Source organism: Lethenteron reissneri, chromosome 53 (assembly GCF_015708825.2).
Source record: "Lethenteron reissneri isolate LAM-NWPU_2019-01 chromosome 53, ASM1570882v1, whole genome shotgun sequence".
NCBI lineage: Eukaryota > Metazoa > Chordata > Hyperoartia > Petromyzontiformes > Petromyzontidae > Lethenteron > Lethenteron reissneri.
The window spans coordinates 6,098,099-6,110,287 of NC_083831.1; the positions used below are offsets into that span (position 1 = coordinate 6,098,099).

The 12,189-nt window shown below is 50.2% G+C and overlaps 1 protein-coding gene across 1 annotated transcript in view; it reads right to left on the reverse strand.

Moving 5' to 3' along the window:
• Nucleotides 1-2,456: 2,456 nt before the first annotated feature.
• LOC133356257 (neutral alpha-glucosidase AB-like) overlaps nt 2,457-12,189 on the reverse strand; it is a 28,149-nt gene continuing 18,416 nt past the window's right edge. Inside the window, 6 exon segments of the mRNA XM_061573656.1 lie at nt 2,457-8,454; nt 8,916-9,016; nt 9,371-9,483; nt 10,515-10,628; nt 11,187-11,261; nt 11,917-11,993. Of these exon segments, the coding sequence (XP_061429640.1) occupies nt 8,342-8,454; nt 8,916-9,016; nt 9,371-9,483; nt 10,515-10,628; nt 11,187-11,261; nt 11,917-11,993 (593 nt within the window). The 3' untranslated portion in view covers nt 2,457-8,341.

Sequence of the window (12,189 nt, forward strand, 5' to 3'; positions counted from 1 at the left end):
TCTTTCGATAAAGTCACGTAGATAGAGAAAAAATTAAGTGATAATAAACAACAAAAAACACTAATGGAGACTGTAGCCTGGTTCTTAAGTTTGGTGAGTGTACTGGCAGTCTATAATGTAGACTGTAGCCTGGTTATTAAACAGAGTGTACTGGCAGTCTATAATGTAGACTGTAGCCTGGTTATTAAGCTGAGTGAGTGTACTGGCAGTCTATAATGTAGACTGTAGCCTGGTTATTAAACAGAGTGTACTGGCAGTCTATAATGTAGACTGTAGCCTGGTTATTAAGCTGAGTGAGTGTACTGGCAGTCTATAATGCAGACTGTAGCCTGGTTATTAAGCTGAGTGAGTGTACTGACAGTCTATAATGTAGACTGTAGCCTGGTTATTAAACAGTGTACTTGCAGTCTATAATGTAGACTGTAGCCTGGTTATTAAGCTGAGTGAGTGTACTGGCAGTCTATAATATAGACTGTAGCCTGGTTATTAAAGTGTACTGGCAGTCTATAATGTAGACTGTAGCCTGGTTAGTAAGCTGAGTGAGTGTACTGACAGTCTATAATGTAGACTGTAGCCTGGTTATTAAAGTGTACTGGCAGTCTATAATGTAGACTGTAGCCTGGTTATTAAGCTGAGTGAGTGTACTGACAGTCTATAATGTAGACTGTAGCCTGGTTATTAAAGTGTACTGGCAGTCTATAATGTAGACTGTTGCCTGGTTATTAAGCTGAGTGAGTGTACTGACAGTCTATAATGTAGACTGTAGCCTGGTTATTAAAGTGTACTGGCAGTCTATAATGTAGACTGTTGCCTGGTTATTAAGCTGAGTGAGTGTACTGGCAGTCTATAATGTAGACTGTAGCCTGGTTATTAAGCTAGGTGAGCGTATTGGCAGTCTATGATGTCGACTTATTCTTGGTTCTTTCAGTAATTTAAATATAATAAAAAATATAATGAAAACAAAAACCACGACGTTTCGATCGCAACACAAGCGGCCGTCATCAGGAAAAGGGGGGTTAGCCTCTAAAGGCAAACTGTTTATAAAGGTTAATGTAGGAGAAATAATGTAGGAGAAATAATGTAGGAGAAAGCAAAGGACCGCCAGGTAATCATTTGCACCTCGCTCCACACACCCACACTGCTGACAGTGGAGGTTGACAAGAAAACACAAATCAAGTCATAACCCAAAGTGATTGATGACATCTTTCCAATGATTGCCGAGTTTATAACCATCCTCTCGGTTGAAATTGTATGAAAAATGGATGGCTTCATGAACAAATCTTTGTTGATAGGAGGCTTGCAAGGTACCATCGTCTTAGAGAAATCAATTTCGTGTGAACCAGCCACATTAATATAATGATCAGCCACGGCAGAATTATTGGTCCTTCCGTGTTTCAAATCTGCTTCATGTTCACGAATACGGTCCGAGACATGTCGCTTAGTTTCCCCAATGCAACTGCTGCCGCAGATACAGCTTAGTTTGTAGACGCCGAGATATTGCATGTCAGGAACCTTGTCCTTCACAGATGGGATCAGATCACGAATTGTATGTACTGCGTTAAATCGGACCTGGATTTTGTTTGTTCGTGATTTTGGAAATCTTACCCCTACAGAAATAAAGTTTAAAAAAACACGAAGAGGCCAAGGATCGGCGGGTCCTGGACCGGTTTTCTTAATTAAATCTTCGTCACGCAAGGCGAGTCCATGTCGAAAATTTCAGCTCGTTCAGCTTCGTAGATTTGAATATTTCAAACCTTTGACGCATAATATAATATAAAGAGACAACAGGGCAAGTTCCATAAAACGTGTGTAAATAATTATAATAAAACCCACGGTACAAATATCGAATTAAGCTCGTGCCAGAAGCCCTAAGGGGAGGAGGGAGAACAATGACATTTTCTGGCCAAACCCCAATAGTTGGAGCTAGGAGACCCCATCCACCTCAGGGTTCCTGCAGAAATAAGAAACCACTGCAGACAAGGTGGGAAGTCCAAACGGTCACTGCGGAGAGTGCCACTCCTATGTCGGGGACTGGTCCGGTAACCACCTGTACACCTCTGTGCAATACAGGTACCCCTGGTGGACTACTTCTGGCTCCAGTCACCCCGAGTGGTGAACAGTTGTCCACTCGGTGCAGGAAACTGCCAAACGGGGAGTGACTCCTGAATGACAGGCGTGTGGGAGCGTGGTGGCGAGTTGTGGGGAAGCTTCGAGTCCCAGGCTATTGTGGGCTCGGCTCCCTGCCAACAGGGAGCCAGTTGTGGGGATGGCTAACGCCCCCAACCGACCAGTGGATTGCAAGTCCCTTGAGCCAACCGGTACACCGTGGAAGCAGCGTCCTCCATCGCCTCTGCAATGTGCAACAATCGGTGAACCAAACGGGTGCAGCAGTCTGCATACAGTTTCTCTCCCGTCATTTCGCCACACAGAGAAATACACAATCCGAATCGTCGAAGTGTTACTTTGTGTTTTTTATTGGAACATTGAACGCAACTCAGACAACAGCGCCCCAACCACTCGTTCTTGAAGGTGCAACCTACATTGTTTTTATTGGAACATTGAACTCAACTCAAACAGCGCCCCAACTAGTTCTTGAAGGTGTAACCTACAGTAGCAACAAACAAACAAATTTGCTTTTCTCTTAAGTAACCAACAACCGAGGTGGTGTATCCTGCGCCGACACGTGTGAAGCTTCGATATTGATATTTATGTGAATGCGACCGTTCATTGTGGCCCGTTGGCTTAAAATGTCGAAATGCAAGTTAGCATATGCCAAGATTTCTGGGTTACGAATTCAGATTTAAGTTGTCCACGATTAAACCGGAGGGTTCTCAAGTGTCGTGAACTGATGGGTCCCATCACTTTAAAATCTGTTTTTCAGTTTGGCTAAAATCCAGCTTTGCGCTCAGTTGTTGCAATGGAGGATGTGTGCCCCCCATGGCATCCAGGAATTCCACGGAGGAGTTACAACAGCATCTATGACGTGCCTTGGGTAGTGTGCAACTCCGACTTAAAATGAACTAAAACTGGTCCTCGACGCCAAAAAGACAAATGAGTGGAATCCGTGGCCCAAGCCATCTCTGAAGAAATATCAGGGTCGTCAAGATCTACATCTGGTCAAAGGAAATGACAAGGGAGACAGACGTGCTGCAGATATTTAAAATAAACAAATTGCAGACAAGATACAAAAACATTGCGGAATGCTGCCAAGCGTCCAAGAAATGAGAACGTGTGAAGACCTCGCAGAGCTCAAGCGAAAATGTGAACTGCTGAGCGATCAGATTTTAGAATACAAGACAACTTTGAAAAGCCAAGGCCATGGCAGAGATGGCAGTTAATTACAAACAAAATAATGCCATTTCCACGTGGAAGAGCGGAATAATTCCTAAATTTTAACACCAATCTTTAAAATACAGACTCGGCCTTTGGAGCAAACCAATGCTGCAGCATGAACATCTGAGGTCGATTATACCAAAGTACGTGGTAAAAACTTAAAACAATATTGGTGATGAGACAAGACATTCCTGCTGAAAGCCACCAAAAATTGTTTTGCAACACTTTCCAGAGGTTGGAAGGTGCTATTATCTCCGTCCATCTGTCCATCTGCAGCAGGGGGAAGCACTATAACTCTCGTACAGATGATCCAATATGAACCAACCTGGAGGATAAAGTTGTGCTGCTATCAGGGACTTACCCAATAGAAAACATGTCAAATTGATCTGAGCATTGCCCAACACTTGTGAAGGCACAGCCCAGATCAAAAAGGACTATTTATAACGAAGCAAACAATATTTTTTTTACCCTGGCAGCCATCCGTTGGGCTTCCGCGCTGCTAATAACCTACTTCAGGAGGCAAACAAACGTTGGAAAGCATTACATAAATCCACGCATAATTTCTTATAAACGAAGCTTCACAAAAACCCGTGCCAGACAGCCCGAGAACACGCAACCTGAAAGTGGTTGGTGTAGGTACTCTAGAACAACCGTTCGTTACTTTCAGGTTACGGTCCTTCCCATCTTAAAACGTTGCCAACTTTCAACTATGCACCCGGTTTTTAGCCGCTTGTGTAAACCTACGGTGCCGCACATGGGCGCGCGCACGTGCCAAAACACCTCGTTTCTCCAGCCATAGTCACGCGGGAGAACGTGCGAATCGAACTTGTAGAATTCACCGGCGCGGATGGACGGCTCGTCGCAGACGGGAGACGGTGGCGGGGAAAAATGCCTGCCTCGCGTGGGTGGGTGGGGGGTCCACACGTTTGGAGGTTCAGATTTCACTGCACTCGTGTAACAAAAAAACTATTTGGAAATTTAGTTGGGAGGCGGCGTTGCGAACGACGTTGACCATTATTGGGAAAAGGGGGATCGTTGTCTTCTGCTGTGGATTAAACTTCTTCACAAATCGAGACTCCCGCACGCAAATACACGCACACAGAGATCACCTCCCAAGTGCAGACTCCATTAGGGAATGTGGCGACACGCACAAAGAGATCCTCTCTCACTCCGTGGTCGGTTGCATCAAACGCCAGCGACGGTGAAAAACATCCCCCTAGTTTACGCACCGGCGTAGAAAGGGAAAAGAAAGGGAAAACCCGGGGGACGTTTCCACTTCAGGGCATCGATATTCACGTCCACACGAGACTGGCGGGGAACATCACCGCCGGCCTTGACCGTTTGTCCCATTGTTGATGATGTTGTCGCTGCTGCTGCTTCCGACGAAAAGACATTTTGACGTTTTCACCTAGAGTCGGCTGAACAGCAACATCCGCCAACACACGGCTCTACACGGACCGACCACAAACCTAGAAAGCAATGCCCACCCTATAGCCCAGACCTAGAACTTAACACCTATCCCCTATAGCTAGAAGCTAACACTCACCTTTTAGCCCATATCTAGAACTAAAGACCTCCTAAGTAGCCAAGAGCTCTGATACATTCATGATATATAAAGCTCTGATCTAGAACACCTACTCTATACCGCTGATTTAGAACTCAACATACATCAAACAGTCAAGAAGCTAAAATTCACTCTGGGGTCCACAGACCAATAACTTGGCACCCACTCTGTAGCCCAGACCTCGAACTCTAAACTCACCCTGTAAACCAGACCCAGAACTGCACCTACCCTACGGCTCAGACTCGTCACTCAATATTCACCCTCTTAAGTCCAGAACTAGAACCAAACTTCTGCTCTGTAGCCCATACCTATATTTCAAAACCCACCCAAACCCAAAGAGACTAGACGACCCTCATCAAGAATAATAAAAAAAAGAAGTGGGATTACCACCAAATAATCCATCTGCACGACGCATCAACCCCACGTGCGCGCGTTGGACGACAGGTGTGGTTCATCGTGGCCACCACAGGTTTAACTGGTTGGCGTCACTTGACGGTGCCGAGCACAACCGGCCACTACGACTCAGGTAAGTGGTGCCACAAAGGTTTGGGGGGTTGGGTAGTCAGAGGGGTGGACAAATGCCCTCACCTAATAGACACGGAGGGGGGGGGCTGGTTTGGCGATACCATTCTTCCCCCACAAGGCCCAGTTCTAACTCCAGTGGTGCTGGGCCAAGTTTGCAGTGATTCACGACTTAAAAGGAGAGTGAAGCTGGGTGAGGGGAGGGCAAAAGAACATGCGGTGGTGCGGGGCCCATCCCAGCAACCCCCCCCCCCCCCCCAATCTGTCACCAGCCCTGGTCCCCCACTAAAATCCTTCTGGGTCATTGGACAGGAGAGGTAGGAGACGCCAGTTGATTTCCGCAGTGAAAAGTAACCGTAGGCTTTTGCTGCTAGCAACCAACGGGACTAAACTAAACTATTTAAATTTTTTACCAGGTAAGGCCCACTGAGCTATGTAGCTCTTTTTCAGAAATGACCTGGCCACAAATGATAGCGCAATGAAGTGGTTGATCACGTGGAAATTTAGTAGCCAAACACTCGAAACACCTTTCTAAATGTGGAGGGAAAAACCGGAGGATGCAGAGAAAAATCCACGCAACCACAGGGAGAGAGACACTGCAAATTCCAAATATGCAGCAGGCGTGCAATTAACATCTCACCACCGTGGCACTCAAGAGTGTCGCGTGGGTTAAGCCATTTGGAAGCGGTGGCAGTGGCAGCGCTTGGTCGAGAGCCGCTGTGGCTGAGGGGGTGGCGGGGTCACGAGGGAGATGCCTCGCAGCTTGTACCGTTAAGGGTTATGGGTTCGTTACAGAGTTGGGGTTGACAACAGTTTTGCATTAGTGATTATTTCTAAATTCGGCAAAATCCATATATATATCTCATCAACTACAAATTAAAACTTAGTAACCAACTGCCACACCGGGGACCCCGTGTAACACGGGGCCAGGGATTCCAACTCACGTCCATCTCAAGTTTAGAACAAGGCCAGCGAGTTTTTCTGCACCCCGCTGTTGCAGCGCCCCCCCACCACCCCCACAGATTATTTTTTTTGTTACCTAATTAACATTCGCCAAACATACAGAGGAGGGTGTCCCCTCCTCTGTATCAGCCCCCACCCCCCGCCCACCTCTCCCCCACCACAGCCTGTAAACAGTGGTGCCACCAATGGCCAATGGGACTCGATACACACCTCGCACATTAGCGTGGGTTCGACTGCGAAAGACAAGCGGAGATGCGCCGAGCGTTTTACTCTGTGCCAAGCGTGGCATAAAAAGCAGGGGTGGAACAATTCACCCAAACCCCTCCCCAACCCCGGCCCCCGACCCTCCCACCCCCATAGCGATTTGACGAATTGTCACGATTCTGGGTCACTGTTCAAAGCAAGATATTTTCGTTTAGATTTTTTACGCTGCGCCAAACGATCGGTGAAACCTAGCGGCCGCAAGGGCGACGCGAACCCATCGTACATTGAGCGCACACACACACACACGGACAGAAAGAACATCGATTCTCACGCGCGCGATCGACGCGGGCCGACGCGGGGCCGGCGTAAGCTCAACGCCGATCGGTATCGACGGACGACGAATCGTTGCGCCGTTCGTTCCACCTCCTAAAACAAATCCGAGATCCATTCCGCACCCCTCCCACCGTCGCGTCGCGACATGGGGAAAAGGTCCCGTTTGAGTACGCCCTTCAATCTCGACGATTGTAACTGGCTGTTGGCCGTTTCGGGAGCCCTCTCTGGGCCTGTGCTCGGCAACCGTGATTACATTTTATTTTTAAACAATAAATGGAAATGGATGCTGTGTAAGCTCCTGGACAGATACTGGCCAGCTCTTTGCAAACCTCCAAGCAAGCGAGGTTCCAGACACACAGGGGGGAGGGAAGGAAGAGGACATCCAATTCCTGTGGCTCCTCGCTTCTAGCGGCAAAAGTGAACTTCCCAAGAAGCCCCCCCCCCCCCCTCTCTCGACAGCGTAATAACGTGCAACAGACCTCTGGCTCAAAGTCTTCACGGCAATCTGTCAAAAAATGTCAAGGCTTGGTGTGATAAGATTGGCGGCACGCCATGGTTAACGTCAATAAGTGATGACTCCTAGAGTCACTTAAAAGTGTTTTTTATTTCACTTCCATTGGACAGCCCAGGACACAGCCCTAGACATAAAAGAGCCATTTGTGTTTTGTATGTTTTTGTTATCTGGCAGTCATCGTGTAGTAGCCATGAAACAAATTCACCACCCGCCACCCCGGTCCTGAAATTCTGATTTAGGCTTTATCGTTCCTTTCTATGGACGATAACGTGCACCAGCACCTGCCGTTGATTAAAAAAAAAAATTAATCGCTGCCTTCATAGCTCGGAAATTAGTATAAATGAGGGGAACTGTCGTCACAAATATCCGCGGCGGATCTTTGGAATCGCGCGTTTTTTTTTATGAACATCATCGCTAACAACGGCACGTGTCATAGAAGCAACCGAATTCACAGTAACGGGAGCCGAAAGAGCGGTCCTTTCTATTGCAAGCCAGCGAGCGAGCGTTCGTTCGGTCAGGCGCCCGCCCAATCAAATAAATAATAAAGAGTGATGGAAAGAAAAAAAACGGTGCGCGCTGATTTGTCAAGGAATCCGTCGGTGACGTAAAAGTGGGACAAATTTAGCAAAAACAACTACAAAAAAAGGAAGGGGCAAAAAAAAAAGGCATTTAATTATTTGTGTGTTCCCATGTCGTTCGGAGCTAAAAGGGATGTTTCCCCGTGCGGCATCCACACCCACCCTCCGCCACCAAACTCGCCCCCACCACACCTCCCAATAACCTCCTCCCCACCCCCCCCCCCCCTCCCCTCGTAGCTTTTACCCCAACCCCAACCCCCTCAACCAAAAATAAATCACTCACAAAATGACCGGCAGGGGGGGGGGGGGGGGCTGCTCCGGCTTCTTCCATCATTGGATGAGGATGGTCCAGTCGGAGGCTATGTTCACGCCAGGTTTTCGCACCTCCAGGGTGGCCGTGGCGGCGTCGTACTCAAACTCCAACGCGGACTCCGACGGAGAGACTGCAGCGCACACAGACACACACAAAGACAAAGATCCCCCTGCCTCCCGTGTAGCCTGTTGGGGCAAGTGCGAGTCAGCGAGCAGCACCGTCGAAGGCCGGTCCCTGCGCACGGGGGGGCAGGGTATGCCAGCATGTACGTTGGCCCAACTCCTGGGACGTCCCATTGCTTGAGCCAGCTGGCACTCCATCATTTATTCGTGACGGACAAAGGTCAAGGATACATCGACGAACTCCTTTCGCCGAATTATCCCTCCCAATTACGAAATAGCAAATACCGAAAAAACGAGGTTTTACTGTATTCTGTGCGGCCGAGGTGCAACGTTACAAGTTTGAAATTATGATAGTGCTGGATAAACGGGGCACGTGCGTAGCCACCAGCACCAGGAGAAGGCCACGTGCTCGAGCGATCTGGACCACGACGGAACACCGCGGTGCGACGGGATGCGGGCGCCACGGTACCTGCTTGCTTGAGAGTGACGTGCGACGGCTTTTTGACGCCTATGACCACGACCTTCTCGAGCCACGACTTTGTGCTGTAGCTTCCGCTGGGGTCGGCAGAGCTGCACAACGCGGAAGCGGTGTCAGGGAGGGGAAGGAAGGAGGCAGGCACGGGAAGGAAGAAGATTTGCATCCCCACACCATCCCACCACCCACGTGGCTCCTCAGTATCTCCCGTACCCTGCGTCTCCCCCTCACATCATCGCTCCATTGCCCACGTCCACCCATCGGTCTCCTCCCACCATTCGCTGCGCCTCCCCGCGTGTTTCCCCCGTGGCTCTCGGTAGATGGCGTGCGTACGCACCCAACGTCTTCGTAAGTGCGGGGGATTTGACACGCACGTGCACGAGAGTACGCGTGCACGCAAACAGGTGTGTGTGCGTGCGCGGTTTCCCCCCACCCCCCGTCCACCTCACCTGGCCACCAGCGCGCCGTTGGAGAAGTGGAACGAGCGCAGCGCGAACCGCTTGTCCGTGTCGTAGGCGAAGGAGTGACCGTCATCCAGGAACAGCTGCCCCTCTGCCCGGCCCTGCTCGCCGCGACGACAACACGACGTGATGACGTCATGACAACAACACAACGACGTGATGACGTCATGACAACAACACGACGGCAACACGACGGCAACACGACGCCGTGATCGCCGTGACGCGACACGAGCGGACGCAGCGCCGGAGTGTCGGGAGGGGGTGGCCGAGCCGCCCCCACCGATAAAGACTCGGCAACCCCTGCCCCCCCCCCATCAAAGTGCACTTAGCCTGGCACGAGCGCTGTGGTGACGTCACCGCCACAGTGTCGAATAGCGGCTGTAGTTGTGCGGATGACCGTGTATGTAGGCATGCTTGTATGGTGCGTGTCCGTATGCATGTACAGTACGTGCGTCTATGGATATATGCACACGAGTTTGTGCGTGCGTGTGCGGGCGCGTTTGTGTGCGCGTATATGCACGCATGTTTGTGTACGGTGCTTGTGCATGACTATGTGCACATGCTCGTGCGTGAACACGTACGTTTGTGTGCGTGTGCAGGCACGCATGTTTGTGTACGGTGCTTGTGCGTGACTATGTGCACATGCTCGTGGATGAGCACGCATGTTTGTGTACGGTGCTCGTGCATGAGCACGCATGTTTGTGTGCGTGTGCAGGCACGCATGTTTGTGTATAGTGCTTGTGCGTGACTATGTGCACATGCTCGTGCATGAGCACGCATGTTTGTGTGCGTGTGCAGGCACGCATGTTTGTGTATGGTGCTTGTGCGTGACTATGTGCACATGCTCGTGCATGAGCACGCATGTTTGTGTGCGTGTGCAGGCACGCATGTTTGTGTACGGTGCTTGTGCGTGACTATGTGCACATGCTCGTGCATGAGCACGCATGTTTGTGTACGGTGCTTGTGCATGACTATGTGCACATGCTCGTGCGTGAGCACGTACGTTTGTGTGCGTGTGTATGCACGCATGTTTGTGTACGGTGCTCGTGCATGAGCACGCATGTTTGTGTGCGTGTGCAGGCACGCATGTTTGTGTACGGTGCTCGTGCGTGCATGAGCGCGTGCGTCGTACGGCTTTGTCGAGGGCGACATAGAGCGTGTAGGGGTCATCGTGCATGCACTCCGAGGAGCGTCGCGGCCGGTTCTGTCGCGGCACCACGGAGCCCCCTCTCTGATACACCGGGATCTGTGCATTCAACAGAGACAACGTACGTATGTTGAACTTCTTTCGCACCGTACGAAGCCAGCCGTGCTAATCGAAGGTTGCGGGGGGGGAAGGACAACAAACTATGATTAAACATATCATTCGATGTACATAAAAAGTTAAAGGCGGAGCCCTGCAATTGCTTGCTTGTGCCGCTGCTGGCTAACGGAAACTCCAAAAGACCCTCTAGAGTCGGAGGGTATTTGGTCTAATTTTCCATGTTGGCCAGACGTCTCGGAGGATGTGGTGGAGTGCCCACGCTCTGCCTTTGGACTCAAAAAAACTAAAAACTAAGGCCCACTGAGCGATATGGCTCTTACAAATTATAGCTCAACTTAGTGGCTTATCACGTGGAAATGTATAGCAGTCAATTACTCTAAACGAATGAGGACCCGGAGAAAAATCCACACGACCACGGTGAGATAGAAAATGCAAACTCCAAACGTGCAGGGCGTCGTCAGGGATGGGATCGAACCCACGACCTTCTGCATAGCCGGGGAGGTAGTTAACATCTCCTAGCCACCATGGCGCCCTCCTTACCGAGCTCATGGTGACGGGGACGTAAAGCTCCTGGCCGCCCTCGTATTTCCTGTGGTCGTGTACGTCGTACCAGAGCTGTGGGTGGAGGAAGCGGGGGTGGTGGTTGTGGAGAGAACACAGCACATTATATTAAATGGAGCAGTGGGTATGGAGATGGCATAGTGAGTAAGGAGAATGTGTAAGAAGGGTTAGAGGCAGGTTGGAAGGAGGGCATGAGTGATGATGTACGAGAGAGCGGACGCCGATGATGGCCATGAGAATCGAGCATCACGGGTCCTCACGCAGGACCAGGTAAATTTATGAAAACAAATACACAGACAGCATTTTGGTAAGTGCTGTTAGCAAGCGACTACACACACACACTAACACAATGGTCCCCCATATAGCCTTTAACAGACTGTTGAGGCGGCACAGCACACGAGGGCGTGGATGGCCAACACCACACCCGGCCGCCTTTGTCTCCCTATTGGTGATATTTACACATCGCACCAGGTACTCATTTGAGGACGAGTCGAACTAGGGGAGGCCCAGGACCGATTCAAATAATCGTCACTGGGGTTGGCCGAGAACGGGAATCGAATCCGAGTCGCCGAGTTCGGAGTGCAGCGCACTAACCGCTACACTACCGCTCCTCACATTACTACTCCTCCACACACACACACACACGTACGCGCGCACGCCCACGGACACACACACACACACACAGACTCTATGCATAGGCGTTTCTCACCTCTCCGGGCCCAGGCAGGTAGATGCTCACCCCTCGGGAGCCGGCCTCTGTGATGGGATGGACCAGCAGGGCATCACCTGCAGTGAAGAGACAACCACACACGCACACACGCTGTGAGCACAGGCCACGTGTCTGTGCACATGGTGAACACGCAGGGGAAACACCATTGTATGTATGTGTGCACTTTTAACTTATTTTGCACCGTACGCAGCCAACTGTGCTAATCTATGGATGTTGAACTTCATTCGCCACCGTACGTTGCCAACCGTGATA